Source organism: Monodelphis domestica, chromosome 5, assembly GCF_027887165.1.
Source record: "Monodelphis domestica isolate mMonDom1 chromosome 5, mMonDom1.pri, whole genome shotgun sequence".
Lineage (NCBI taxonomy): Eukaryota > Metazoa > Chordata > Mammalia > Didelphimorphia > Didelphidae > Monodelphis > Monodelphis domestica.
The window spans coordinates 227926935-227951908 of record NC_077231.1 but is presented as its reverse complement, the minus strand read 5'-3'; the positions used below and the strand labels follow the sequence as shown (position 1 = coordinate 227951908).

Genomic DNA, 24974 nt, shown 5'->3' with positions numbered 1-24974 from the left:
TCTAGGTTTCTGTTTGCACCCTAGGTTCTGTCTCTCCCTCCCCTCTGGGTCTCTGTGTGTCTGCGCCCCAGGTTATGTGTCCCCTGTGGGCACTTTCAGTGCCTCTCTTCACTTTCCTTTGTATCTGGGAGCCTTCCTTTCCTCATCTTTTTCTTTCTTCTTACATCTATCTGTCCATCCTCCTAGCCTGCCTCCTTCCTTATCCTCGAGTTGCCTTCTTCCTTTGTCTGCCTCTGGCTCCCGGAGACTCTGTCTGTCTCCGTAGTCTCCCTGTCCCCTTGTCCCCAGGAGCCTGTGTGTGGGTGGAGATGGGGGTGTCTCTGGAGGAGATCCTGTCGGTTTCTCGGCTCCAGCTGCAGGCCCGTTGCCATGGGAACAGGGTCAGAGGGCCCCCACTGCAGCAGCTTCAGCTGCTGGGGTGTGAAGGGGAGGGGCTGAGCTGGGGCTGGCGGAGGGTAGGTGACTTAGGGCTTGAACTTCAGGCCTCATCTCCCCTTCTGCCCTTGTGCCTCCCTGCCCTCCCCCCCAGCTCCCTCCCTGGGGCAATTAATGCCTGGGGAGGGAATCCTTTCTTCAGCTGATTCCCATCCTTCACTGGGTTCTCCTCTTCCTTACTGGGCTGCTGGATCCACTCCTTAACCCTTTATCCTACCTGTTCCTTCCTCCAATTTTCTCTGCCCCTTCCTTTCTCTTTTTAACTCCCTTGACACAGATCTCCACCACGACATATTGATCTCCAGCTATGTTTCTTCTCCCTTCAATCCCTGGGGCTGGTCTCTGGGGCTGCCGTGGAGTATCAGCCCCTCTGTGCTTCCTTTGGGTGGGGAAATCCTGTGGTTCCCTATGACTCCTATGCCCTAGACCGGGATAAAGTGGAAAGGATTGAGACTTTACTGTGGAGAAGAAAACACAGGGCAGTTTCCACAGCAGTGAAAGTTGACCATCCACTGATGGTGAGTGCCCAAGATGCCCATTCTCTCTCTCCGGAGAAGGAACATTGGTAAAAAAAAATGCTAGGAGAGAAGTAGAACTTAGGAGACTGTAGGCCTTGGGATGACTCGCTAGGAAAAGAGAGAAAACCTCCTTGATAGCCACGTTCATTGGGCACATCATCCATCTCCCATCTCCATGCCTTTGCCCTGGCTGGAATGCCATTCCTGGAATGCCCTGCCCCCTCCTTGAGGGCTCTTGGTTTCCCTGCTTCCTTCAAGATTTAGCTCCTACTCAACCTTCTACTATTTCACACTCTCTTCGTTTTCTCCGAGTTGTTCTTGTCCCCCATTAGAATGTAGGTTTTTGCTTTTCTTTGGATTCCCAGCATTAGCCCAGTGGTTGGCACTTTGCAAGCAATTAATGCATTCTTGTGATCTGATTGGCTGACTGACAGCCTGGGCCATTTTATTCTGCCTTGGGGAGGGGGTTCAGGATCTGGTGATTTCCCCCAATTCATCTCAGCGGGGTGGGTGAATGATGAAGGTCCGAGGGTGCCCAGCGAGCCCTGATTTGGGCTAGGGCCCGTAAGGCCTGCTTTCCTCTGCAGCTCTAAAGAGGTTCCCCTCCCTTTCCCAGGCCATGAAGCCAAAGGATTGGGAAGATTTGGGAAGGATTGGGGCAAGTCAAGCAGTGCTTGGAGGCCTCTTTGTCCCTGCACAGGAGGGGTGATTCTGCTTTTCTAGGGGCCTCCAAGGCTCTTCCCTCTAAAACCTTTCCCCAGAAGGGGTGTGGCAGGCATGACCTGATTTTGGGGGTGTCATCCCCTCCCCTCTCTTTCCTTCCTCCTGTGGGATCTGGAGAGTGTCGGGAGGGCGGCTCCTAGATGTTGTGTCTTCCGTATCCCCCAGAGAAAAGCTATGTAAATATTTGTACAGAATGCAGCCCAGGCTAGGGATGCAGGAGCCAGGGAGCTGGGAGTCTGACCATGGCCTTGGGCTGTACTGGGGAAGAAGATAGGAGTGGAGGAGGGTAAGATAGGAAGTTCTTGGTGATGGAGGGCAGGGAGTGGGGGCTGGGATGTTGGGTGAAGATGCTGGAGTTGGTAGCTAGGATATTAGAATCAAGATCCATGTCCTGATTCCATGTCCCTGGCCATGAGGGTCTGAAATTCTCCAATTTGAAAGTCTTTCCTTGAGGTTAGTATTGCCTTATTCGTAGGCACTTCTAGAACAATACAGATTTCCTAGACTTGGAAAGAATCATAGATTCAGAGCTAGGAATGACCTTGAGGTCATTTAGTCCAACCTCCTCATTTTACAAATGGGGAAACTGAGACAGAGAGGTTAAGGGACTTACTCGAGATTTTCCTTAGGTAACAAGGGCAGCTAGGTGGCACAGTGGATAGAGTGATGAGCCTGAAGTCAGGAAGACTCATCTTCCCAAGTCTAAATCCAGCCTGAGATACTTATTTGTTCTGTGACCCTGACAGACACTTAACCGTGATTGCTGCAGTTTCCTCATCTGTAAAATGAGTTGGAGAAGAAAATGGCAAACCAACCAGTTCAATATCTTTGCCAGGAAAACCCCAAATGGGTTGGATGCAACTGAAATGATTGAGCAGCAGCAACTTAGGTATTAAGTGCCAGAGAGCAGGGTTCAAATCCAGGCTCCCCTTGACTTTCAAGCTAGTCCATTTGATCCTATAGCACCTTGCTTTAGAGCTTCAGGGTTAAATGAATTTATTACCAGCTCAGTTAGTGAAAGAGCTAGGACTCCAAGGCTGAGTCTTCAGTTCTGCCATACCATAATGTCAGTGCCACCTTCCAGAGAAGGGCACCTAGGACAGGAATGGAACATTGATGCTTGGGGAGAAGGAGGTATGGGGGCACCTAGTGGGATGGAAGAAAAGGAGGGGATAGCCTCAGTATTTCAGCCTGAAAACACTCTTCTGGTCTTTTCTCAGACCCCTAGAGACTTTTCAGCTTTTGTGATTTGATTATGTTACCCTTAAATGGTTCTGGTTTTCTGTTCTGGCCTCACTGGACTATAAGGAGTTTTAGATCAGAGACAACATCTCCTCTAAGAATCCTTGTATAGTGAGATCACTGAGCTTGAAATCAAGGAGATGGGAAATGGCATGTCAAGTTCAAGAAACTGCATTTAGACTGGACGAGCCAGATTGTAGATGTGGAGGGGAGGAAGGTATGAGAAGGGTAGGAAAGAGACACATTCAGATGCCATCTCTACCTCTAACTTGTGGTGTAACCTTGTCATCTAACTTCTACAGATCTCAGGATCCTCATGTGTCATATGAGGGGGGATCTCTAATGTCCTTTAGAACCATAGAATGTTAGAACTGAAGTTAGGAAGACAGGAACATTGATAGGCTGGAAGAACCCCTGAGGTGCCTATGTCCCAGGCTCACTTAACAGTAGAAATGGGATTGCTATGAAGGTCTCCTCCCTTTTAGTCAAGTTCTCTTCCCACCTTACCATGCTCCCTCTGGCAATTCTGCGTTACTTCCAGCTCTAAGATTTTTGCCCTTCTTTAATTCTGTGACTGACTGTGGGGAGAGAAGGCAGCAATCTTCAAAGGAAGATAAGGAGAGGGCTGAGGAAATTTGCTTATTCTATCTGTGATGTGTGGGCTGTGGCTCAGTATGAGACCAAGAAGATGGTGGGGATGGGAGAAAGACAGCACAGGTAGGAAGGACTGATTTGAAGCTTGTTTCAGTAGTCTTCTCTCCAGTGTAGAGTTGAGGTAAATGTGTCTGATGGGGAGGAGGGAATTCTTTAGTTCTTTTTTTTTCCTTAAAAAATTATTTATTTTCAACATTCATTGCTTTAAAAATTTGGAGTTCCAAATTCTTTCCCACCCTCTCACCTTTCCCCCATCCAATGAGAAGGCAAGAAATATAATCTCAGTTACACATGTGAAATCATGCAAAACACATTTCCACATTAGCCATGTTACCAAAAAGAAGCAAGAAAAATAAAATGGAAAAAAAATGATGCTCCAATCTCCATTTTCAGACTCCATCAGTTTTTTCTCTTGAAGTATATAGCATTTTTTTGTTGTAAGTCCTTTGGAATTGTCTTGGAACATTGTATTGATTAGAATAGCAAGGTCATTCACAGCTGATCATTATATAATGTTGCTATTACTGTGTTCAGAGTTCTGGTTCTGTTCACTTTGCATCAGTTCATAGAAGTCTTTCAGGAATTTTTTAGAGAAGGTCAGTTAACATTTGCATTTCTAGGCTGGTGTAGATGGGTTATTTGCATTGGGGAAGTGGAGGCACATATTAGTTTGGGAATGAATCTCCTCTTGCTTTGTTTTTTTTTTTCTTGTTTTGACTGGGGATGCCTTATTCCAATTCTTTCCCTTTGCCTCATTTAGAGGGGAAGGCAGATCAGTGTCATGAAAGGAGGACTCGGGTTTGAAGAGACCTTTAATCTAGCCATTAGCAATACCACCAGGTAGAACCTGTATTAAAGCCCAAGAGGCAGCATAGTTTAGTGGACAGAGCACTGGACTTGGAATCAGGAAGAAGACCTGGGTTCATAGCTGGCTTCTAACACTTACTAGTTGTGTGATCCTGGATCACAGTTAACTTCTTTGTCCCTCAGTTTTCTCATCTAAAATGAAGGAGGTTGGACTTGACAACCTCTTTGTCTATTTCCCTATTTAAAAAATGGGAAGATACCTTCATAAGAGGCTTCAGGTTTATTGATGGAATGTAAATGTGCATTGTAAAAGTGTCAAATACTATCTATCCATCTCTCTATCTGAATATCCTTCCTTCCCTCCCTCTCTTCCCCCCTTCTCTCTCTCTCTCTCTCTCTCTCTCTAAGACATAGGTTCTTCCTCATGGAGCTTATAGTCTGATGATTACTGAATCCCATTTGTGGCTACATCTATCCATTTGGCCTAAAATAGGTCTGAGCTGATAAAAAGTTTTCAAAAGGACACCTCCTCTCTATTGTTTGTCAGTCCATTATAAAAGTAGAATGTTTTGTACATGTATAAGGAATTATCATTACAGTGACTAATTCAAGACTTGGAGATGAGTAGGTACAGTAGCAGAAAGCTGCATGTCTTTATTTTATGCTGGACACCAGAATCTCTGGGTCCATCACCATTCAGCTGGGCTTGCATTTCCCTTTGTCCCTTGCTCCTCCTCTACTGTTTGATAGCTCACATCCTGCTTGCCACCCATTCTTTTTTCTATCTACAAGCTTCTCTAGCTACCCACAGTCTCTATAAGAGCATAATAATTGTAACAACAATGGTAATAATTCCTTAAGAAAACGTACAGAATCCTACATGAATTTGGTGTTCAATAAATATTTGTGGACTGACTATTTGTGTGGCATTTTAAACTTTACTAGGTGCTTTCATATATTTATATATGTAGCATAGTGCAGTATAAAATGCTTTGGACCTTATGGTAGGAGATCTGTGTTCTTTTAAAAATTATTTTTATTTCATTAAATATTTCATAATTATATGTAAAAATATTAACTCATTTTAAAAAGTTTGTTTCTAATTCTGTTCCTCCTTCCTGTTCCTTTTCCCTCTTTGAGAAAGCAAGCAATGTGATAATGAAGTCATGCAAGACATATTAACTATGATGTAAAAGAAAACACAGCCCCCAATAAAAATATAAGTAAAAAAAGTATGCTTTGCCCTACATTTAGAGATCATCAGTTCTTTTTCTGGACTTGGACAGCATCTTTCATCATGGACCCTTTGATATCGACTTGGATCATTGTCTTGATTGAAATGGCTAAGTTTTCCCCATTGATCATCCTTACAATATTATTGTTATTTTGTACAATATACTCCTGCTCTCTTTACTCTGCATGAATTTATATGTCTTCCTAGGTTTTTCAAAAAGCATCCTCCTCATTTCTTATAGTACAATACTATTCCATCACAAGCACATACTACAACTTGTTTAGTCATTCTCTAATTACTAGACATCTCCTCAATTTCTAATTCTTTGCTACCACAAAAGGAGGTGCTATACATGTTTTTGTACAAATAGGTCCTTTTTCTTTTTGTTTGATCTTTTTGAGATATAGACCCAGTAGGGGTATAGCTGGGTCAAACGGTATGCACAGTTTTATAGCATTTTGTATATAGTTCCAAATTGTTCTCCAGAATTGTTGGATTAGTTCATAATTCTACCAACAGTGAATTGGTGTCCCAGTTTTCTCACAGCTCCTCCAGCATTTGTCATTTTCCTTTTGTATCATACTAACCAATCTGATAGGTATGAGATAGTATCTCAGGGTTGTTTAATTTGTATTTCTCTAATTAGCAGTGATTTAGAGCTTTTTTCCCCTATGTCACTTGATAACTTGGATTTCTTCTTCTGAAAATTGCCTGTTCATATTCTTTGACCATTTATCAGTTGGGAAATGGCTCTTGTTTTTATAAAGTTGGCTCAATTCCCTATATGTTTGATTTTATTAGAGAAACTTACTGTAAAATTTCCCCCCAGCCTCAGATTTTCTTTCTGATTCTGGCTGCATTAGTTTTGTCTGTACAAAAGCTTTTAAATTTCATGTAATCAAGATGATCTGTTTTGCTTCCTGGGAGATCTATGTTTTTAATGAAAATTGATTATTAGCATTTATTAAGTACTTCCTATGTGCTAGGCTCTGTGCTAAGTGCTTAATAAATATTAATGCATTTAATCTCCACAACAAATTTGGGAAAAGGATGCTATGCTCACTTTATAGTTGAGGAAACTGAGGCAGACAGCAGTGAAATGACTTGTCCAGGATCACACTGCTAGTCGGTGTCTGAGGCCAGATTGAACTCAAGTCTTTCTGATTTCAGACTCAGGATAATATCCACTGTAATGCCTACCTGAGTCAGGGTTCAATTCCTGACTCAAGAACATTAGCAGCGTGTCATTGAACAAGGTATTTCCATATGTGTTGTCTCCCCTATTAGAATGTGAGCTCCTTGAGAACCATCATCGTCTTACTTTTCCATTTGGATTCCTAGCACTTAGCACAGTGCTTTTCACATACTAAGAGCTTAATAAATACTTTATTCATTCATTATCTATAAAATGAGGATAATACTAGCAATATCAATTTCCCATGGATTGAAATGAGGAGTATTTAAAGCTCTGTGTAAATGTGAGTTGCTATTATTTATATCCATTGTATCAGTTGATTTTACAGACGATTAGGTAGGATTTTTTAAAATAAGTTTTTGCTGATTTTTCTCCTAGTATCCCTTCCCTTTCACTCTCAGAAAGCCATCCCATATAAGAGAGCATTTTTGAAGATGACCAAAATAAAATGAAGAGAAATAAATCGATCAAAAATGATTTATTAAATACTTACTATGGGCTGTGTTCTGAGGATGCAAAAGAGGGTAAAAAACAGGTTCTGCCACTTAAGGAACTCACATTTTAGGTGGGAGAAAAAAAAAGAATAAATCACTATGTATAATAAACAAGATTTAGGTGGAGTAGATGAAGGTGATCTGAAAGAGGAAGGTTTCCTACTGGAGGTGGGATTTAAGCTGTCCTGAAGGAAACAAGGGAAACCAAGAGGCAAAAGTAAGGAGGAGAGCATTCCAGAAATAAAAGGCAGTTAGTGCAATAGTCTGGAGATGGGAGATGACTTGTCTGGTTCAAGGAACTCAAGTGTAAGCCAGTGTAGTTGGATTGTAGAGGGTGTGGAGGAACATAAGAAACCTGGAAGAATGGGGGCTGGGTGAATTATGGAAAGATTTACTTGCCAAATAGGAACCTTTATATTTGGTCCTGGATACAATAAGTGGCTGATGGAGTTCATTGAGCAGAAGAGGTGGGAGGGATGACATGATCAGATTTGCACAGCTGCAGTTGAGAGGGATTGTACTGGAATGGACAAAGGCTTGAGGCAGGAAGACCAGTTAGAAAGCTATCACAAGGGGGTAGCTTAGGTGGCTCAATGGATTGAGAGACAGCCCTGGAGATGGAGGTCATGGGTTTAAAATCTGTCCTCAGACACTAACCAGGTGACCCTGGGAAAGTCACTTTGCCCCACTGCCTCACTCTTAAAGCTTTTCTGCCTTGAAATGGATACATGGTATTATTTCTAAGACCAAAGGTAAGAATTAAAAAAAAAAGAAGAAAGAAAAAAAGAAGGCTGTTGCCATAGTCTAGACAAAAGGACCCGAATCAGGATTTTGTCGGGGTAGGAGTGGAGAGAAGGGGATGTATGTGAGAGAGGTGGTGAGGGTAGAAATGAGATTTGACAAGGCATTCAATACTCGAGGAGAGTGAGACAGACGGAGGAGTGAAGGATGATACCAAAGCTGTGAGCCTAGCTAGGTGCTTGGGAAGATGGTAACCTGGGGAGCTTTGTGGGGAAAGATAATGAGTTCTGTTCTGGAAAAAATTGAATTTGGGATGCCTGTGGGACTCTTGAGCTATCCTAGAGGCAGTTGTAGCTCAATGGAGAGACGAGGGCTATATATAAGGATCTGGGAGTCATCTGCATAGAGATGATAATTGAACCCATGGGAGTGGATGAGATCACCAAGTGAGATAGTATTGAACCAAAAAGGGAAAAGGGGGGCCTTGGAGAGACAGCTAAGATGAGTGGGCCTGATGGGGATAAAGATGCAGGAAAGAAGCCCAAGAAGGAAAGAGCCATGTCCCAAAAACCTAGTGAGGAGAGAGAATCCAGAAGGAGCCAAGGTCAGATGCTGCAGAGCTCAAAGAGGACAGCGATGGAGAAGAGGCCATTGGATTTGGCAATGGATAGATAATTGGTAACTTTGGAGAAAGCGATTTCAGTTACTGAGGTCAGAAGCCAAATTGCAGGGGGGTTAGAAGACAGGGAAAGACATGGAGGCAATGATTGTAAGACTGCTTTTCTTGAAGGCTTTACCCCTGAAGGAAAGAGACATATAGGATGGTAGCTAGTAGGAGTGATTGGATCAAATGAGGATTAAGTATCAGGGTTATTATTCCTTTTTTTTTTTTTAAATTTAAACCCTTACCTTCCATCTTAGAATCAAAATTATATATTGGTTCTAAGGCAGAAGAGCAGTAAAGCCTAGGCAATGAAGTTAAGTGACTTGCCCAGGGCCACACAGCTGGGAAATGTCTGAGGTTAGATTTGAACCCAGGACCTGACTCTCAGTACATTGAGTCATCAAGCTGGAGAAAGGGTTGGGTTATTATTATTATCTAACCAAAAAGGAAAATGAAAACCAGGGAGGATAAATGATTTGCTCTTAGTCGTTGAGCTTATGGTCAGGCTGACTAATATGTTCTACTGGGGACTCTGACTGTCTTCATGAATCAAGTTGATACATTTTTCTTTAAACAAGTTTTTTCTCTGTATTTTAAAAAAAATTATACAGTTTTTAAAAAGGAAGTTTAAGGCCTACTCAGTCAATTAGCAAGTAAATATTGATTGTTCACTAGGCATTCCAAATTCTGCTAAGCAACAAGTTGGGTGGTCCAGATGGGAAATGTTATAGATGGCCCTAGAAAAGAGAGATCAGTAAGAACTGGGGCAGACTTCAAGAAGAAGGTAGGATATAGGATGGCCTTTGAAGGATGACAAAGATTCGAGTAGAGCAGAAGTAAGGAAAAATAGGATCAAAAGCACGGAGGTGGAAATGACTATATTGGGTTTGGAGGAAAGTGAGGAAATTGGTTTAAGTGGAGCAGAGGGTAGGACTTGAGGAGAAACGGAAAGTAAAGTCTAGTAGATAAGCCTGTTTACATAAGAGTTTTAAAATAGACAATTTTCTTTCGACATAACAATCTCATGACAAAGGTAGTGTATTTTTTATTCTCATTTTACAGATGAAGAAACCGAGTCTCGGGGAGTTTGGATGACTTGTGCATGGTCACCCAACTGGTAGATCTTCTATCAGAGTCTGAGATCATAGACTTTGAGCAGGAAAGGACAGGCCATCTGGTTCAATTTTCTCATTTCACAGATGAAGAAACCAAGGCACAGAGAGATTAGATAACTTGCCCAGGATTACATAACTAATAAGTGAGGCAGTATTTGATTTCAAGGCTGTTTTTTTTTTGTTTGTTTGTTAAAAACCCTTATGTTCTGTCTCAGAATCAAAACTGAGTATCATTTCAAGGCAGAAGAGCAATAAGGGTTAGACAGTTGGAGTTAAGTGACTTGCCCAGGGTCATGCAGCTAGGAGGTGTCTGAGGCCACTTTTGAACCCAGGTCCTGACTGACCTCAGATCTTTTTTATTCTAAGTCCAGTACTTCCTTTTGTTATGTAGCTACCTCTTAAAAAGAAAAAAGCTGGAAGAGATTTTGGGGGCCCTCAAGCCCTACCGTCTTATTTTACAGATAAAGAAATTGAGATTAACAAGGGTTGAGTGACTTTCCCAGGGTTCAGATACCTAGTAAGTGTCTTGAGGCATGGTTTTAACTAACATTTTCCAGATTCAAAGCCCACCACCATCTATGTGCCTTTGGAGCTAAGACTCAAACTCAGTTCTCTTGACTCTAAATCCTGTGTATTTTCTCCATTGAATTATTGAGGTCTTCGAGGAATTTGTATCTGATGTGGTAGGAAAGGGAATTGTTGTAGTTTTCTGAGCCGGGGTGGGGGTGGGGGTGGGGTGGTGTGTGGACACAACAGTTTTAGGAAGATTGCTTTGGCAGCAGTCTGCAGAAAGGATGGCTGGGGGAAGGGAAGGGAGTTCAGGCGGGGAGACCAGTTGGCAGCCGTTATTGTAGTACAGGTGTGAAGTGATGAGTGAATGGTGTCTATGAAAAATATAAACACAGAAAATGTATTTGGAGACTTGGGGCTAGTTAGATGGCGAGACTAGTCGATAGCAAGGCAAAAGCTCTTCATGAACTGTTGTAAGGCAAATCCATAAGTGATTCACAAGTTTAAATGATGTTAGGAAATAATGGTCTGGAAAATGAAGAGTGGGATAGCTATGGCCCTTGGGTTGCCATATCCTTGTTGGCTCATCCTTGTCTGATTTACCTTCTGACTCTGAGTTTACTCAGCAGTGGGGTATGAGATCTTGACTCCGTGGAAGGCTATGGTTGTTCCTCTGGCCCCCACCTTCAAGGACTTACATCTGGTCTCCACTCTGAAGGGCCCCAGCCCCTCAGATCCTCTGGTTGCCCATATCCTAGAATTTTTCCTGTTCTTGCTATCCATTTTTACTCATTGTTGATCTCAGGGGCTCAGAGCCTCTTTGACCTTCTTCCATCTCACCTCCTTCTCTACGCCTGCCTCTGCTGTAAGTGGGATGTCAGCAACACTATGGCCCCAGACCAGGAGCTGCTGTTTCTGCAGCTTCTTCCTGTCGCCGCCACCAAGCTAAATATAACCTGACACTCCACAGCCAGCCCTGAGCCGGAGACAGCATCTTCTGCTGGGGGCGGACAGGGACCGGGCTTGAGCCCCTGTTCTCCAGTCTCAGCCTGACTTTAGAATTGTCCCTAGGACACTGCCTTCTACCTAGTAGAGACTGGAGAGGAACAAGGGACAAGAAGAGTATCTTCCCTAAGATCACCAGGGCTCTTACTAGCAGGGGTAATAGGTCCTTCTATTTAGATAGCAGCTGATGTTTCTCCAAATATTTTCCTGTCCTTTAATCTTATTAAATCTTTACAATAAACCTGCAAGGTAGATAGGACAGAGTAGGTCACATAGCAAATCAGTGTCTAAACTGAAACTTGAACTCAGATCTCCTGACTCCAAATTCAGTGCTCTCCCCACTATTTCCATGCTGCTTTCCCTGGGGGAAACACAATTCAGCAAACACTTAAGAAAAGAGTAGCTTTCCCCTTTCCCTCTTCCCAGATCTCTGTCCCTGGATTGCTCCCTTGATTTCTTCCTCTTCTCTTTCCCTTATCAAGGTCACCCTGTCCCCTTTGCCCCTGCAAACCCTAGAACATTATTGACCCTGCCCTCCCCCCCAGCTCTGAAAGGTCATGGAATACATATACACTGAAGCATTGCTTATCTAAGAGTTGTCCCAGTCTGGGCAAGGCCTAACTGATGCAGCAGGGCAGGGCCTGGAGGCGCTGAAAAGGAATCAGGGTTTGGGGAAATGAGCAGCTGCTGAGTGGATAGCTCTGTGTGTGTGTGTGTGTGTGTGTGTGTGTGTGTGTGTGTTGGCATTAAATGAAAACGACAGATTATGTGCTGATGTATTAACATAGTATTTGGGAGCCTACAGCTCAGCCACAATCTGCAACTGGATTGTGTTTGCCGACTCCGATTTCTCCTGTATCTTCTTGCCTTTCTTCCCATCTCTCTCTCTCTGTCTTCCTCTGTCTCTATCTTTGTCTCTCCCTCCTTGTCCCTTTGCATCTGTCTCTGTCTCTGTCCCCCTCCTCTCTCTGTCTCTCCCTACCCCTTCCCTGCCTCTATTTCTATCCTTTCCTTTTCCACTTTCACTTAACCCATACCCTTCCCAACCCTTCTAAAGCCAGGATTAGGAATTTGTGTACCCAAGGCAGATTTGAAAATTTTATCTTCAATATATTATTGTCCACCAGAGACTCTAAGCCTTCACTGTGACAGGAGACTTAAGATCACAAAATAAATATACCAGTGCACCATGGAGATTGGGATTGTCTGGCATTAAAATATGTGTATTTACAAAATTGAATGTTAAAAAAGCATACTTGTCTCCCCCTACTTTCACCAAAAACAAAAATAACCCTTTTCCAAGTCATGCCAGAGACTGTTGCCTACCTTGCTGCTCCTGGGTCCCAGTTGATTTCTTCGTCCCTTTCTCTACATTTAGTCCTCATTGTTGACCCTATCTTCTCTACCTCTTGGGAGGTCTGGGGAAAGAACTTTGAATTAGGAGCTGGGAGACTAAGGTTCAGAACATACAGCATCAGAGAATTTAGAGTTAGAAAGAACTCTTGGTAATCATCTTTGTCTAACTACCTTCTTTTGCGGATGAGGAAACTGAGGTCTATAGATGTGAGGCAACTTGCCTGGGGCCATGTAGATCTGGGATTTGAACCTATTACTAACTTGATCTTGGGCAAATCACTTCTCTAGGTGCCAGTTCTTCATTTGTAAAAGTGGGCATTAGTGAGAGTAATGGATTCTGTATTCTGTGGTCACTGAAGTTGATGGCCTTCTAGAACAGAGGGCAATACATTATCTGCCCCACAGGCTTGGTGTGAGTGAGTAACCCATTGAGTGTTATGTAAATGAATAATTATTGTGAATTCTTATTAATCCTCACCTTTGTCACTGTCTATACTCCTTTCCTCTCCTCTGGGGCTGGCCTTTAGCTCTAGAGGTACAGGAGGGAGAATGGTAGATAAGTAAGGAGAGTTGGATTGAGCAACCGAATTTATTGAGGTTGTGAATTGGTAACCAAGAAATCATGGCTGGAAGGTTCTTATCTAGGATTCAGAAATCAAGGGGGATGAAGAGGGGAAGGAGAACTGTCTTCCAGAATTGTGGATGTCCGTTTGAACCTTTTGTTGAGAACAAGTTGGATTTTCTTAGGTTCAAACCCTGTGTATTCCTTTTTTTTTTGGTTGTTGTTGAAAAAAAATTATGAATGTGGGAGGCTTTCATGACCCTTCCTTAAAAGTGACTCAGAGGGGAAGGTAGGTGGCTCCCTGAATAGCGCGCCAGGGCTGGAATTGAGAGGACCTGGGCTCAAATATGGCCTCAGATACTTCCTACTTGTGTGATCCTGGAAAAATCACTTAACCCCATTTGTCTAGCTCTTGACTTTCCTGCCTTAGAATTGTTACTAAGACAGAAAGTAAGGATTAAAAAAAAAGTGGGTCAGCTAGGTAGGATGGTAAACTTTAGAGCTGCTGAGGCCAGGCCCGTGGACTTGTATTTTACTTTGTTACCATCTACTTTGTGGTAGAGAAGAAATGGGAGAGGATGTCCAAGGTCCTCTGCTCTGGGGCATTCTAGGAACCAGATGGTATCGGATCCTATAGGTCGCTCTTGGCCACCAAAATGTTCCCTAAGTCAATTCTCCTCTGGTGACTGGGGTCAAGGACAGTTCTGGTAGCAGAGGGGCACATGATCCCTGACCTCATATTTATCTCTGCCTCATCTTGGCATCTAGCCCTCATCCGTACCCATTCCCCACCCCTCTGTTCTTCCTGAGAAGATCTCAAGTTTGGTGGACTGAGGCTGCCATGAAGTGGTTCTCTGTGGTACTACAGCTCTGAGTTCTGGGGAGGTTCCAAGCCAGATGGCAGTGTGCCAGCCCAGCCCTTGCCAAGGCCCTGATGCTCCTCTCCATTTACTGTGATCCCATACTCAACTCTGTTTCCTCCCATTCCCAGGGGAGCCAGGCTGACTGGAGCCATATGGAAATAGGGAATATGAGGAAGAAAAGGAGTAAGAATGTAGGCTCAGGAGAGATGGAATATAGGAGCTGGGCTTGGGACATTGCTATACCTTCCAATAACACACACACATATACACACAGATACGCACATTTAATTAAAAATTTCATTGATCTTTTTTTATATCATCTTTGTTTTCTTGGATATTTCACTGTTTTGAGATCATCCCTTATAATAAAGAATAAAAAGAGAGGAAAAAAAAGCTCACCCAAAATAAGCAATATATTAGTTAAGCCTAATATTCTAGGCAGTGTTCCATTCCCAAAGTTGTCTGCCTCTGCAGAGAAGGGAAGGAGGTACATTCTCATTTATCTTCTCTGGCACAAAGCTTGGTCATTAGAATTTCATGACATTCAGTTTTCTGTTGTTTTGTTGACTTTTTGATTTACTTTGTTGTAGTCATTGTAGATATTGTTTCCTGGGTCCTGCTTGCTTTATTTGTGTCAGTTCATAGACCTTTTCTCATGCTTTTCTGTATTTTTCATTCTCATAGTTTCTTACAACCCAGTAATATTCCATGATATTAAATGATTTGTTTAGCTGTGTCCTCAGTTGATGAGCATTTCCTTTGCTCTGTGCTACTACAAAAAGTGCTGATGGGGATATCTTGGTGTAAATAAGGACTTTCTTTTTATCATTCATCTCCTTAGAGTTCTGTGCTTAGCGGTGGCCTTTCTGGGTCAAAGGACATGGATGTTTTAACCACTCTATTAGCAAAGTTCCAAGCACCTTGCAACCATATTTAAAACCAGTGTAATTGCTATTTTCATCACTACCATATGTTGTGGGTTACTGCTTTTTACGTCTGGAATGAACTCCCCTCTCAGCTTCATTTCTTAGACTCCTTGATTGCTCTCTAAGCTCAGCTTGGGTGCCGCCTCCTTCAGGAAGCCTGACTTGAAACTCCTGATTATTAGTGCTTGCTCCTTCCTCAATTTTCCACATATTCTATTTATGTGTAATGTGAGAGGCAGCATTGGAGCTACGGATGGAGAGCCAGTAAGGAAATCTAGGGCTCAGGTTCTGCCTCCAACACAATAGTTGTATGACTGCAGGCAAGTCAGAAATAGAGTTAGCCCTCAAACAATTCCAAGACCTTAAGTTATAGACAGGTTGCTGACTCGAAACAGTAGAGGGAGTTCCATGCCAGTGGCTGCCAAACTGATGGGAAATTGTAGGGGCACATATTTAGGGTTAATGTAAGCCCCCCAAAAATCTTTTTTAGACAATTAGAACTGTCCCAAAGTATAATGGGACGATTGAAATACTATGTTCAGCACTTCCACTGACCCCCAAGACCATTGACTCTTTTACTCTTATACCCTTATTGATTACTGGAGGTTTTCAAACTTTTAGGGCTACTGTTCCTATTCAGATACATAATGGATTATGTCATCTCTGGAATTCTTTCTCATTTTGAGATTTGATTCTTCTCCAGCTGACTCTTGGACACTAAGCCTGTTTCCCTGCACTGAACACCACAGGCACTGAATTCCCTCACCTTCACTGAGCCCATCATTCCCACTAGTCCCTGGAACTTTAGCCCGTAATCCTCATTGAATTCTTGTCTAGAGTTCATTTCTTCTATTGACCCCCAGGTACTTCCATTGACCTTGACACTTTCAGCTCACCACCTTCAAGCATCCCTTGACACCAATGGACATCACTCAAGCTTTACACTAGAAATTGGTTTCATCATTCCTATTGACACTGGGACCCATAGCCCATCACCCCTGCTGAGGAGGGAGCCCTCAGCCTCTCCCCAGAGATGGCATGAAAACACTGGATCCACCTTCAATGGCCCAAAGACCCCAAGCTCATCACTCCCTTGTCCTCTGAGTCCACAATAAGATTTCATTTATATGTTTATGAATGTCTATTAGGTTGCAGCATGCTTTTTAGACATTATCTCATTGGATTCTCACAAAAATCCTGTAAAATGGGGTTATTATCCCCATTCAACAGATGAGGAAACAGGCTGATAGAGATTAGATGACTTGCCCTGGGTTATATAGATGGTAAGTGTCTGAGTCAGGATTTGATTTTGGGTCTTCTGACTCCTGGTCCATCACTCTATTTTGTGACCTAGTTATGCTTTTAGCCATTTACTCTTACTGTCCTCTAGACACTGAATCCATTACCCCCACTGATCCATAAAATAAATACATCACTTCCACTGACCGCCCAAGACTATCAACTCCTTTACCCTTATTGATTCCTGAACCCTCAAGTCCATCACTGACCCCGGGATCATTCACATTGTTCCCCAATGACATCACCCCTATTGATCTCTGGATACTAAGTCCATCACCCTTAATGACCTCTCAGACCCTTAGCTTCACACCCCTGTTCCCAGCTTCTGAATCCTTGGCCCACACCATTAATGAGCTTTTACAATGAGCCCATCATACTCACTGATTCCTAAATACCTAAATAATTCCTAAATAAATGAGGGACTTAGGAAAGAGAATGCTATCTACCTCTAGAGAAAGAACTGTTGGAGTAGAAATGTGGATGAAAACATAGAATTCATCACTTGTTTATGTGGGTATTTGTTTTGGGGTTTTGGTTTTATAAGGTTATTTGCTTACCAAAATGAATAATATGGGAATATGTTTTGTGTGATGATCTTTGTATAACCCAGATCAAATTGCTTATCAACTCTGGGAGGGAGGAAGGAAAAAGGGAGGGAGATAACATGTGTCCTATAACTTCAGAAAACTTAGGTGGAAATTTGTTATTCCTAAATACCTACTTTAGCCCATTGCTTCTTCTTCTTCTTCTTCTTTTTTTTAAATACCCTTACCTTCTTAGTATCCTTTTCAAGACAGAATAATGGCAAGGGTTAGGCAGTTGGGGTTGAGCTATTTGCCCAGGGTCACCTAGCCAGAAAGTGTCTTAGAATTTGAACCCAGGTCCTCCTGACTCCACACTCCATTGCACTGCCCACCTATCCCTAGCCCATTTCTTCTTGGGGACTGTTAAAGAGTCCATTACTCCCACTGACTTGCAGACCCTGAGTCTCAATGATCCTCACCTCCTACCATAAGCCCATGACTTTTAGGTACTTCATCTAGCTTCCCTGGTTTCCATCTCCCTCAGTGCTCCCTGGCCCTATTACTGGGCATAGTTGTAAGTTGCCGGTGGTGCCCAGATCTTGGCTGTCCCCATGTCCTGCCCTTTTGTCTGGCAGGCATCCCTGCTGCTACCCCCCCCCTTTTTGGTCCTCAGGGGGCCCTAGGCACACCCTTCCCCCTACCATCTGCCCTAGCTTCAACTCAGAGACCTTGTTTGCTGAACGGCCTGTCTTGTCTGGCTCACAGATGTGAAGAAGCTGAGTGTAGGCATTGGCACAGCCCCAGGTAGGTCTCAACTGACCCCTCAGGAGGGCTGGAGGGTGGTGGGGATGTCTTCGACAGGCTGGACAGAAAGAAGAGGAAAAAGATAAGGAAGGGTGCTTTTTCTTTCCCTTCCTTTCTCCTTTAGAGCAGCCGATTCTTCTTCCTTTTAATCTCCATCTCCCTCAGCCATCAGGCACAGCTCCAGCTTACATTTTTGGAATAACCAGGACTTTGGACACATTCAGAAAATATTTTTCTTCAAGTGATTCTGTTAAACCAAGAGGGCCAGGGGGCCCTGCGGCATAGGGCTGGGAAAGGAGCTCATTAGAGATAGTGGCTTGTGTTTGGGGACCTTTCTGTCATGAGGTTGAAAAGATCTGGGATTACTAGGACTTTGGCTCCTTGGGGTAGGGGGAGAGTCTCACTTCTAGGTTCTGGTTTCTTGCATTGGAGTGCCTGGGCTGTGTGGGGTTCTCAGGGTCTGGATCCCTGGGATTGGGGTGGGGAGATGTGATTTTCCAGATAACCTGTCTAAAGTTGCTCAGTTCCAGGCTTGAGGAATCTCAGAGACCAGTTGCCAGGGCAATCAGTATCTACTATTTCAAGGGTCTCCAGAACCTGTGGGTTGGAGGTCCCCTGGGTCTCTGGCCATTCTGTTGGGCCACTGGCCAGGGCCAGTCCCCACTCCAGCTGTTGCCGGCCACAGCCATATTTGGGCATAAACTCCAGGCAGACTGTCGGAGTTCCAAGCAGTCTCCTGGCCCAGCCCCCAGCACCTCCCAACTCCACAGCTGTGTTTTTGGTCCAGTGGGGGTAAGAAACCAGGGAGTTTGGGACAGGAGAGACAGAAGCATATAGAAGGAAGATGCATCCTGATCTGTTACTACTGGGGTGGCCCTGAAGGCCAGGGATACAGGGTGAGTGGGAGGGTTTGTTTGGTGGGGGGGGATACTGCCTTTGGTCAGCTTCTCCTCTGACCCTCCTCCTTATCTTTAGCATCTTTTCTCTGCCCCCCCCCCCCAATTTAGTTTCATTGGATCTCATTCCACAGGATTAATTTATGGTTCTCAGAAACTCCAATCTGATTAGTGTCCCTTCCCTCTCCCACTACTCTTCTCCCCTGACCTTCAGAGGACTAGGGTAGAGGAAATGCTGCCTATTCCCAACTGGTCCCTTTAGACTGAACCTGAAGTGAACTCTTCTCCCATCAGCCTCAGGAACTTCAGGTGTCCCATCTCTTTCAAGGGTCCTATGAAGAGAGATAAGTAGAGGGTGCTGCTTAGCTCAGGGGCTCAATGAAACCGAGGCCTCTTGTAGTCCTTGAGCAGACCTGCTTGGGTCACTTCACCTTCCTTGGTGATTTTAAGGGATTTTCACTTTTCAACTTTTGTATGTTTAGACACTGGAGTAAGGGAGTGGGGTGCAGGGGTGGGAGATAAGAGCAGGCAGTCAGAGAGGATCTGAATATGGGATGATAAATACATAGTGGGGCCACAATGTCCACTGTCAACATGAACATCACTTCCAGTCATCACTACTGGTATGTCTACCATTATTGTCACGATTGCGAATATCTCCATTGACTTTGCTAGCATCACTACTGAGTTGTTGTCCAGACCTGAGATTTTATTAGAAACTCTTCAGCAGAGAAATTCCCTCCACCAATGTAGATCAGCAGCTTTTCTGTAATGTAAGAGTCTTTAGAGCATTGCCCAGGCCCTGACGGGGTTAGAGACTTGTTCAGGGTCACTCACCCATTTGGTATCAGAGATGGGATTTAAGCCCAAATCTTCCTAACTGGGCAGCCAGTTCTCCAGGCACTATCCCAAAATGCCTTTTACTGAGTTATTTTCCATTAATATTGACTTCCAGGGTACCTAATGTTGTACTACAGGGAAGACCAGTAAAAGACACCAGATATGGGAACTTGACCTTTCATTATGAGCCAGGAATAAACAAAGTCAGGATAATAAAATAAGGCCTTGGGGGTATGGAATATGTCTTAGGTATAGCTAGTAAATGTGAGGTGGGGAGTAATTTTCTCCTTTACCAGCTTTAGTTTACTTGTAGGGGCTTCAGTGGGAGAACAAAGATATTGAGCCCGAGACTGAGTGAGAGATACAGAGATGGAGTGAGGCGATCAATCAATCAGTAAACACACATTAAGCACCTACTTTGGGCCAGGCACTGTGTGAAGTTCTGGGTATAAAAAAAAAGCAAAAGACTCTGTCCTCAAGGAGCTTACAATGCAAAGAGAAATAGAAACAAAACAAAGCAAGAGAGGGACGAGGAGAAAGGCAGAAGAAGATAGTGGCCTAGAGAAAAGATTGGCCAAGAGAGAGATGGATAGAAAAGCGGGTGAACTAAGAAGGGTGGTGAAAAAGTGTACATTGATTGGGACCCTTTTAGCTCGGGGACATTTCTCTTGCTCATCTTGGTGCCAAACTCCACAGCACAGGGTGCTATGACCCCAGTGCCTCAAGATACCTTTAGTGACTGCTATTCAGGAGGGGTTATTCAACTCTGCCCTTCACAATGCCCTCTGACTGCTTCTCAGGCAGCTGCTTCTTGTGCCTGGTGGACGTAGTTCCTGTGAAGAATGAGGATGGGGCTGTCATCATGTTCATTCTTAACTTTGAAGTGGTGATGGAGACAGAGTTGACTGGGTCCCCTGTCCATGACACCAACCACCGTGGCCCTCCCACCAGTTGGTTGGCCCCAGGTAGGTATTTCTCTTCTTTACCTACTTTCCTTGGGCTCTCCAGGTACTCACAGTACTGCTCACCACTATGGAATTGCCTTCAGCATTTCCTACTCTGAGGATTACAGCAGAAAGGAGGAGGTGGGGGTAAGGATGGGGCAGTCAGTATTGGTGATTTGGTTTAGAATGTGATCGAAAATCCAAAGATGTGCCATTTTGTTCAAGCATGTTTCCTTGGAAAGGGCACTAGAATGAGAGTCAGAGGACTTGGCTGGAGTCCTATCTGCCATTTGCTACTTGCATGACCTTGGGTTTTGGGCTTCCGTTTCCTCATCCATAAGATGAAAGAGTTTGACTAGATGATCTGAGCCCACTCCAGCTTTAAATTCTCTGGTGCTGGGGCAATTGGCAGACAGACTTGCCACTGGACTTGGTAGAATCAGGATGAAGAAACTTTCTGGGAGGTATCTTTGTTGACTTGTGATGGGGCAGCAGGTGAGTTCTGTTTGATGTCTCTCTTTTCCTTTGAGGGTGTCCTCCTGGGACATGCTTTTCCTTGAAGATTCCTAAGAGCATTAGACCAGGAGTCAGAAGACTTGGATTCTAGTCCTAACTCTGCCATTGCCTGACTGTATGACTATAGTCAAGTCATCTGACTACTTTGGAGCTCTACTTTCCCATCTAGGAAACGAGAACATAAATAGGGATAATAACCCCTATCCTGACAGCCTTACAGAGGGTATTGTGAGGACCAAATGAATTTCCTAATGGGAACATCATTGGGGAATAATTGGGGGATTATTATTTAATTTTATGAGATCATACAAATACTCATACAGAGGATTTGGGATTTCATTGGTTTAGGGAACAACCATCATGGGAAATCTTTCTATCAAGGCAGATGACAGCTGACCACAAATACTACTTCTCAGAAGATGAATATTAGGGAATTATCTGAGTTCACATTACTTGACTGATTAACTGACCTGTCCAGGGTTACCAACTAATAAGTGTCAAAAGCAGAATTCCTGATTCCAATAATTCCAGAATTATCTACTCTGCTCTAATGACTTTCTGTAGATTATTGTGCTAGGATTCTTCTTCTTCTTTTCAGCCTTCTCTTGTCTCCTTGCTCTGCAGCTCTGGCTGCCTTGACTTCTCCTTTGGGTAAGGGTCAGATTAGATTGTCTCTTAGGTGCTTTCTAACTCAGAAATTCTGGGTTTTGTGAGTGGCTCCAAGCAGTAGCTGGGACACTTTCTCCCCAGCTGGGGTTGTCTGTGAGGGGTTTCTAGAGGCATGGGCTGGACTCTTGGCCTCATGTAGCTACTGTGATTCTGACCATTTGCCTGTCTTATCCACTACAGGTCGTGGTCGAACTTTTCGTTTGAAGCTTCCAGCACTTCTAGCCTTGACAGCTCGGGAACCATCTCTCCGGCCAGGTGGCCCAGGGGCTCCAGGAGCAGTGGTAGTGGACGTGGACCTAACTCCAGCCCCTCCCAGCAGCGAGTCTCTGGCCCTAGATGAGGTGACATCTTCACTAGATAACCATGTGTCAGGGCCTCCTGGCCTGGCTGAGGAGCGGAGGGCTCTGGTGGGGCCTGGCTCCCCCAGTAGTGTCCCTCTTACACACTCCTCTCCTCGGACCCGGAACCTCAATCCTGATGCCTCAGGCTCTAGTTGCAGTCTGGCCCGGACCCGCTCTCGTGAGAGCTGTGCCAGCGTCCGCCGAGCGTCTTCTGCTGATGACATTGAGGCCATGAGGGCAGGCACAATGCCCCCACCCCCTCGCCACGCCAGCACTGGTGAGGGGGCTAGCCGGGGTACCAAAGGCTGGGGTGGGGGACCCATCCTTAGGCGGGGGGGAAAAGGCAAAGAGGAACAGCTCTTATCAGGAAAGGGACTAGGATAATGAAAAGGATGATCTGGGGTGCATTACTACTCAGGAGTAGACAGCTGCAGGAATTCTGGGAGCCCTGTGTGTCTGTGGCAACAGATGGGGTTCCTGCCTCCTTTTGCCCCAACTCTTACTCCATCTGTTACCCATCCTCCCCTCTCACTCCTTCCAATTCCTGCTCTCTTACTTCCTTATTTCCCACATTTCCCTTCCATGCTAGTGAGATGGGAAATCCCATTAACCACTTATTTAATCCCATTAAGTGTCCATTTATCCCATTACTTGACCATCCCATTACATTTTCCTACTCAAAAAGATCTTTTCTGATGTCTGGATCTCCAGAACTTGAATTTGAGGGACTCAGCAGCTGTAGAGTTCTCCAGTTCCAGTTGGCACCTGCTTTTCACTGAGGGGCCCTATCTTTTGGGTTCTTTATGCTGAAACCTTCCCCTCTTCTCCTTGACCCACACCTCATACTCCTCTCTCACTTGCCTACCCTCCCACTACTGCAGGCCACCCTGTACACCCCTTTAACTTTTCATCCATGGAACTCTAACATGTTCCTGTAATCTTATGCTCTGGCCCTTTATCTGCCACCCAGTCCCCTGGACCCTGGCTACTGTCAAGACAGAATATTCTCTTGTCTCTGGAACTAGTCTATTCTTCCACTGGTCTAGTAGTCCCTCAATCCTTTAAACCCTCCTACCTACTTAAGTTCCTGACCTATCTGTCCCCTTTTTCCTGCTCTCCACCTATCCACTGATATTCCAAGTCATTTGTTACCCTCGTCTGTCTAACCTCCTAACTGTTACCATGTTGTTGACTCAGTTGTCCCTCTCAACTTTGGACTCAACTATCCCTGCATGTTTCCAACTCAATTATTTCCCCATGTTCCTGACCCAGCTGTCTCCCTTGCCCTTGCTGCCTGACCCCTTGACCACTCTCTTCCTTCCCCTGCCCAACCCAGGGGCCATGCACCCCCTACGCAGCAGTCTCCTGAACTCCACGTCAGATTCGGATCTTGTCCGTTACCGCACCATCAGCAAGATTCCTCAGATCACCCTGAACTTCGTGGACTTGAAGGGTGATCCCTTCTTGGCCTCACCTGCTAGTGACCGGGAGATCATTGCCCCAAAGATCAAGGAGAGGACCCACAACGTCACTGAGAAAGTTACCCAGGTAAGGTCTCATATGCTACTCTTTCCTGCCTTGGTTCTTCTCCCTCTTTCTTACTGAAGGGACCACGGCTGGGCAATGAGGCAGGATTCAGAACCTGGGGAAGATGTGTGCCCACTGAGAGGCTCAGTTAAGAGGAGAAAGATGGACACAGGGCTAAAGAGTTGTGAGACCTGCCTTTGTGGAGAAGTAATATAGAGGACTGAGTAGAGTTCTCCTCTGGAGAATGTCCTAGGAGAGGAGGCAAACGTTGGAATTTGTTGACCATGAGTGATACACTGGGCTCATTGGCAGGGAGAGTGTGGGGCAAAAGGGCAGTCAGAACTAGGGGAGGAAACAGCTTTAAGGGAGTGATGAGAAAATTTGGTAGATTAGAGACAGTCTAAGGGAGGATGGAGAAGGGGACATATCCAGGGTCTGGCAGAGGAGGGACTTGATACTGAAAGAGGAGATGACCTTTGTAGACTTGGGGACTGGAAAAGAGTGGAGAGAGAGTTGGGAGGAGGAAAGGGGTCAGCCACAGGAGTTCTAGGGAGAGGAGAGCAGAATCTTGGGTAAGGACTAGGCAGGCTGGAAAAATGAAGAGCTGGTGGAAGTCAGGATCCAGTCCTATCTTGGGCATGAGAATGGGGGGCAGTGGGGAAGTCTGCTGTAATCCAAGTGGGGAAGAGCTTGCCTCTCCTAAGCTCAGGTGAGGGGCTGTCGATGGGGGGATTCCCTGAGGTCATGGGAGCCCAGTGGACTGCCTCTCTTGTGCCTTATACTTGTGGGATTCGAGAAGTGGGAGCTGGAATGGATTGAGGAGAAATGAGAGAAGCGTGGGTCTCCTAAAACATCAGCAGGAGGGGCTTCAGAGTTCCTTCATACCCTGTGCATGGGCAATGGTAGTACTGGGCTCAGGTTCTGTAGCCACTGACTTCTTCCCCATCCGTCTGGCACCCCACTTTCTATACTGCTGGAGGCTCCCCCACCTCCATTCTCCCCTGCCCCCATAACTCTTTTATGTCTAGACCAGATGTGCCATTTGAGCAGAGGGGAGAGGGGGTGGGCATGGGAAGGAAGCAGGACCGGGAGTAGGAGTGTCTGGGCCCCAACTCATCCCCTGCCTGGGCCACTTATCGTCCCTTCCTATCGTCTGTGTGATCCCCAGACTTGTACCCCATTCCCTTCTAGCTCATGGGCATAGAGGGCATTTGAGGCTGGAACAGCTCTCTCCATTGCTTGGCAGAGTCCCACCTCCAGGTCCTCCTCCTGACTGGGCCTTTGGGTCCCAGCCAGGGACAGCTCCGTAGCTCCCCCCAGGGCCCTTCCTCAGCAGTCCTCCTCCTCCTCCTCCTCCTCCTCCAGGCTCACCTGGCTATTTCCACTCCCTCCTCCCCTTCTTTTCCCACCTCAAAGGCCCAGCCTCCTTTCCCCAATTCTGCCCTCCCTTCTATGTGTGTATCTGCGTACATGATTATTTTTATGGGTGCCTGTGTGTCTGTGGGGCGCCTGCACAGGAGTGTGTGTGTCCATCTGTGTGTGTCACTGTGGGTGCCTCTGTCTCCTGCTC

The 24974-nt window shown here is 45.0% G+C and overlaps 1 protein-coding gene across 5 annotated transcripts in view; it reads left to right on the top strand.

Annotated features, from left to right (window-relative positions):
* The window catches only part of KCNH2 (potassium voltage-gated channel subfamily H member 2), a 56730-nt gene that overhangs the window by 10518 nt on the left and 21238 nt on the right, over positions 1-24974 (top strand). For 4 of the 5 annotated variants that reach the window (XR_473193.3, XM_007504613.3, XM_001371325.4 and 1 more), the window contains exons 3-5: positions 20208-20372; positions 21717-22154; positions 23214-23425. Coding sequence is in view for 4 of the 5 variants with exons in the window: in XM_007504613.3 (XP_007504675.1) it covers positions 20208-20372; positions 21717-22154; positions 23214-23425 (815 nt within the window). In the remaining variant the exon portion in view is untranslated. Of the gene's footprint in view, positions 1-20207; positions 20373-21468; positions 21519-21716; positions 22155-23213; positions 23426-24974 lie in introns of those variants that run through there. The other variant, XM_007504617.3, reaches the window with a different exon arrangement.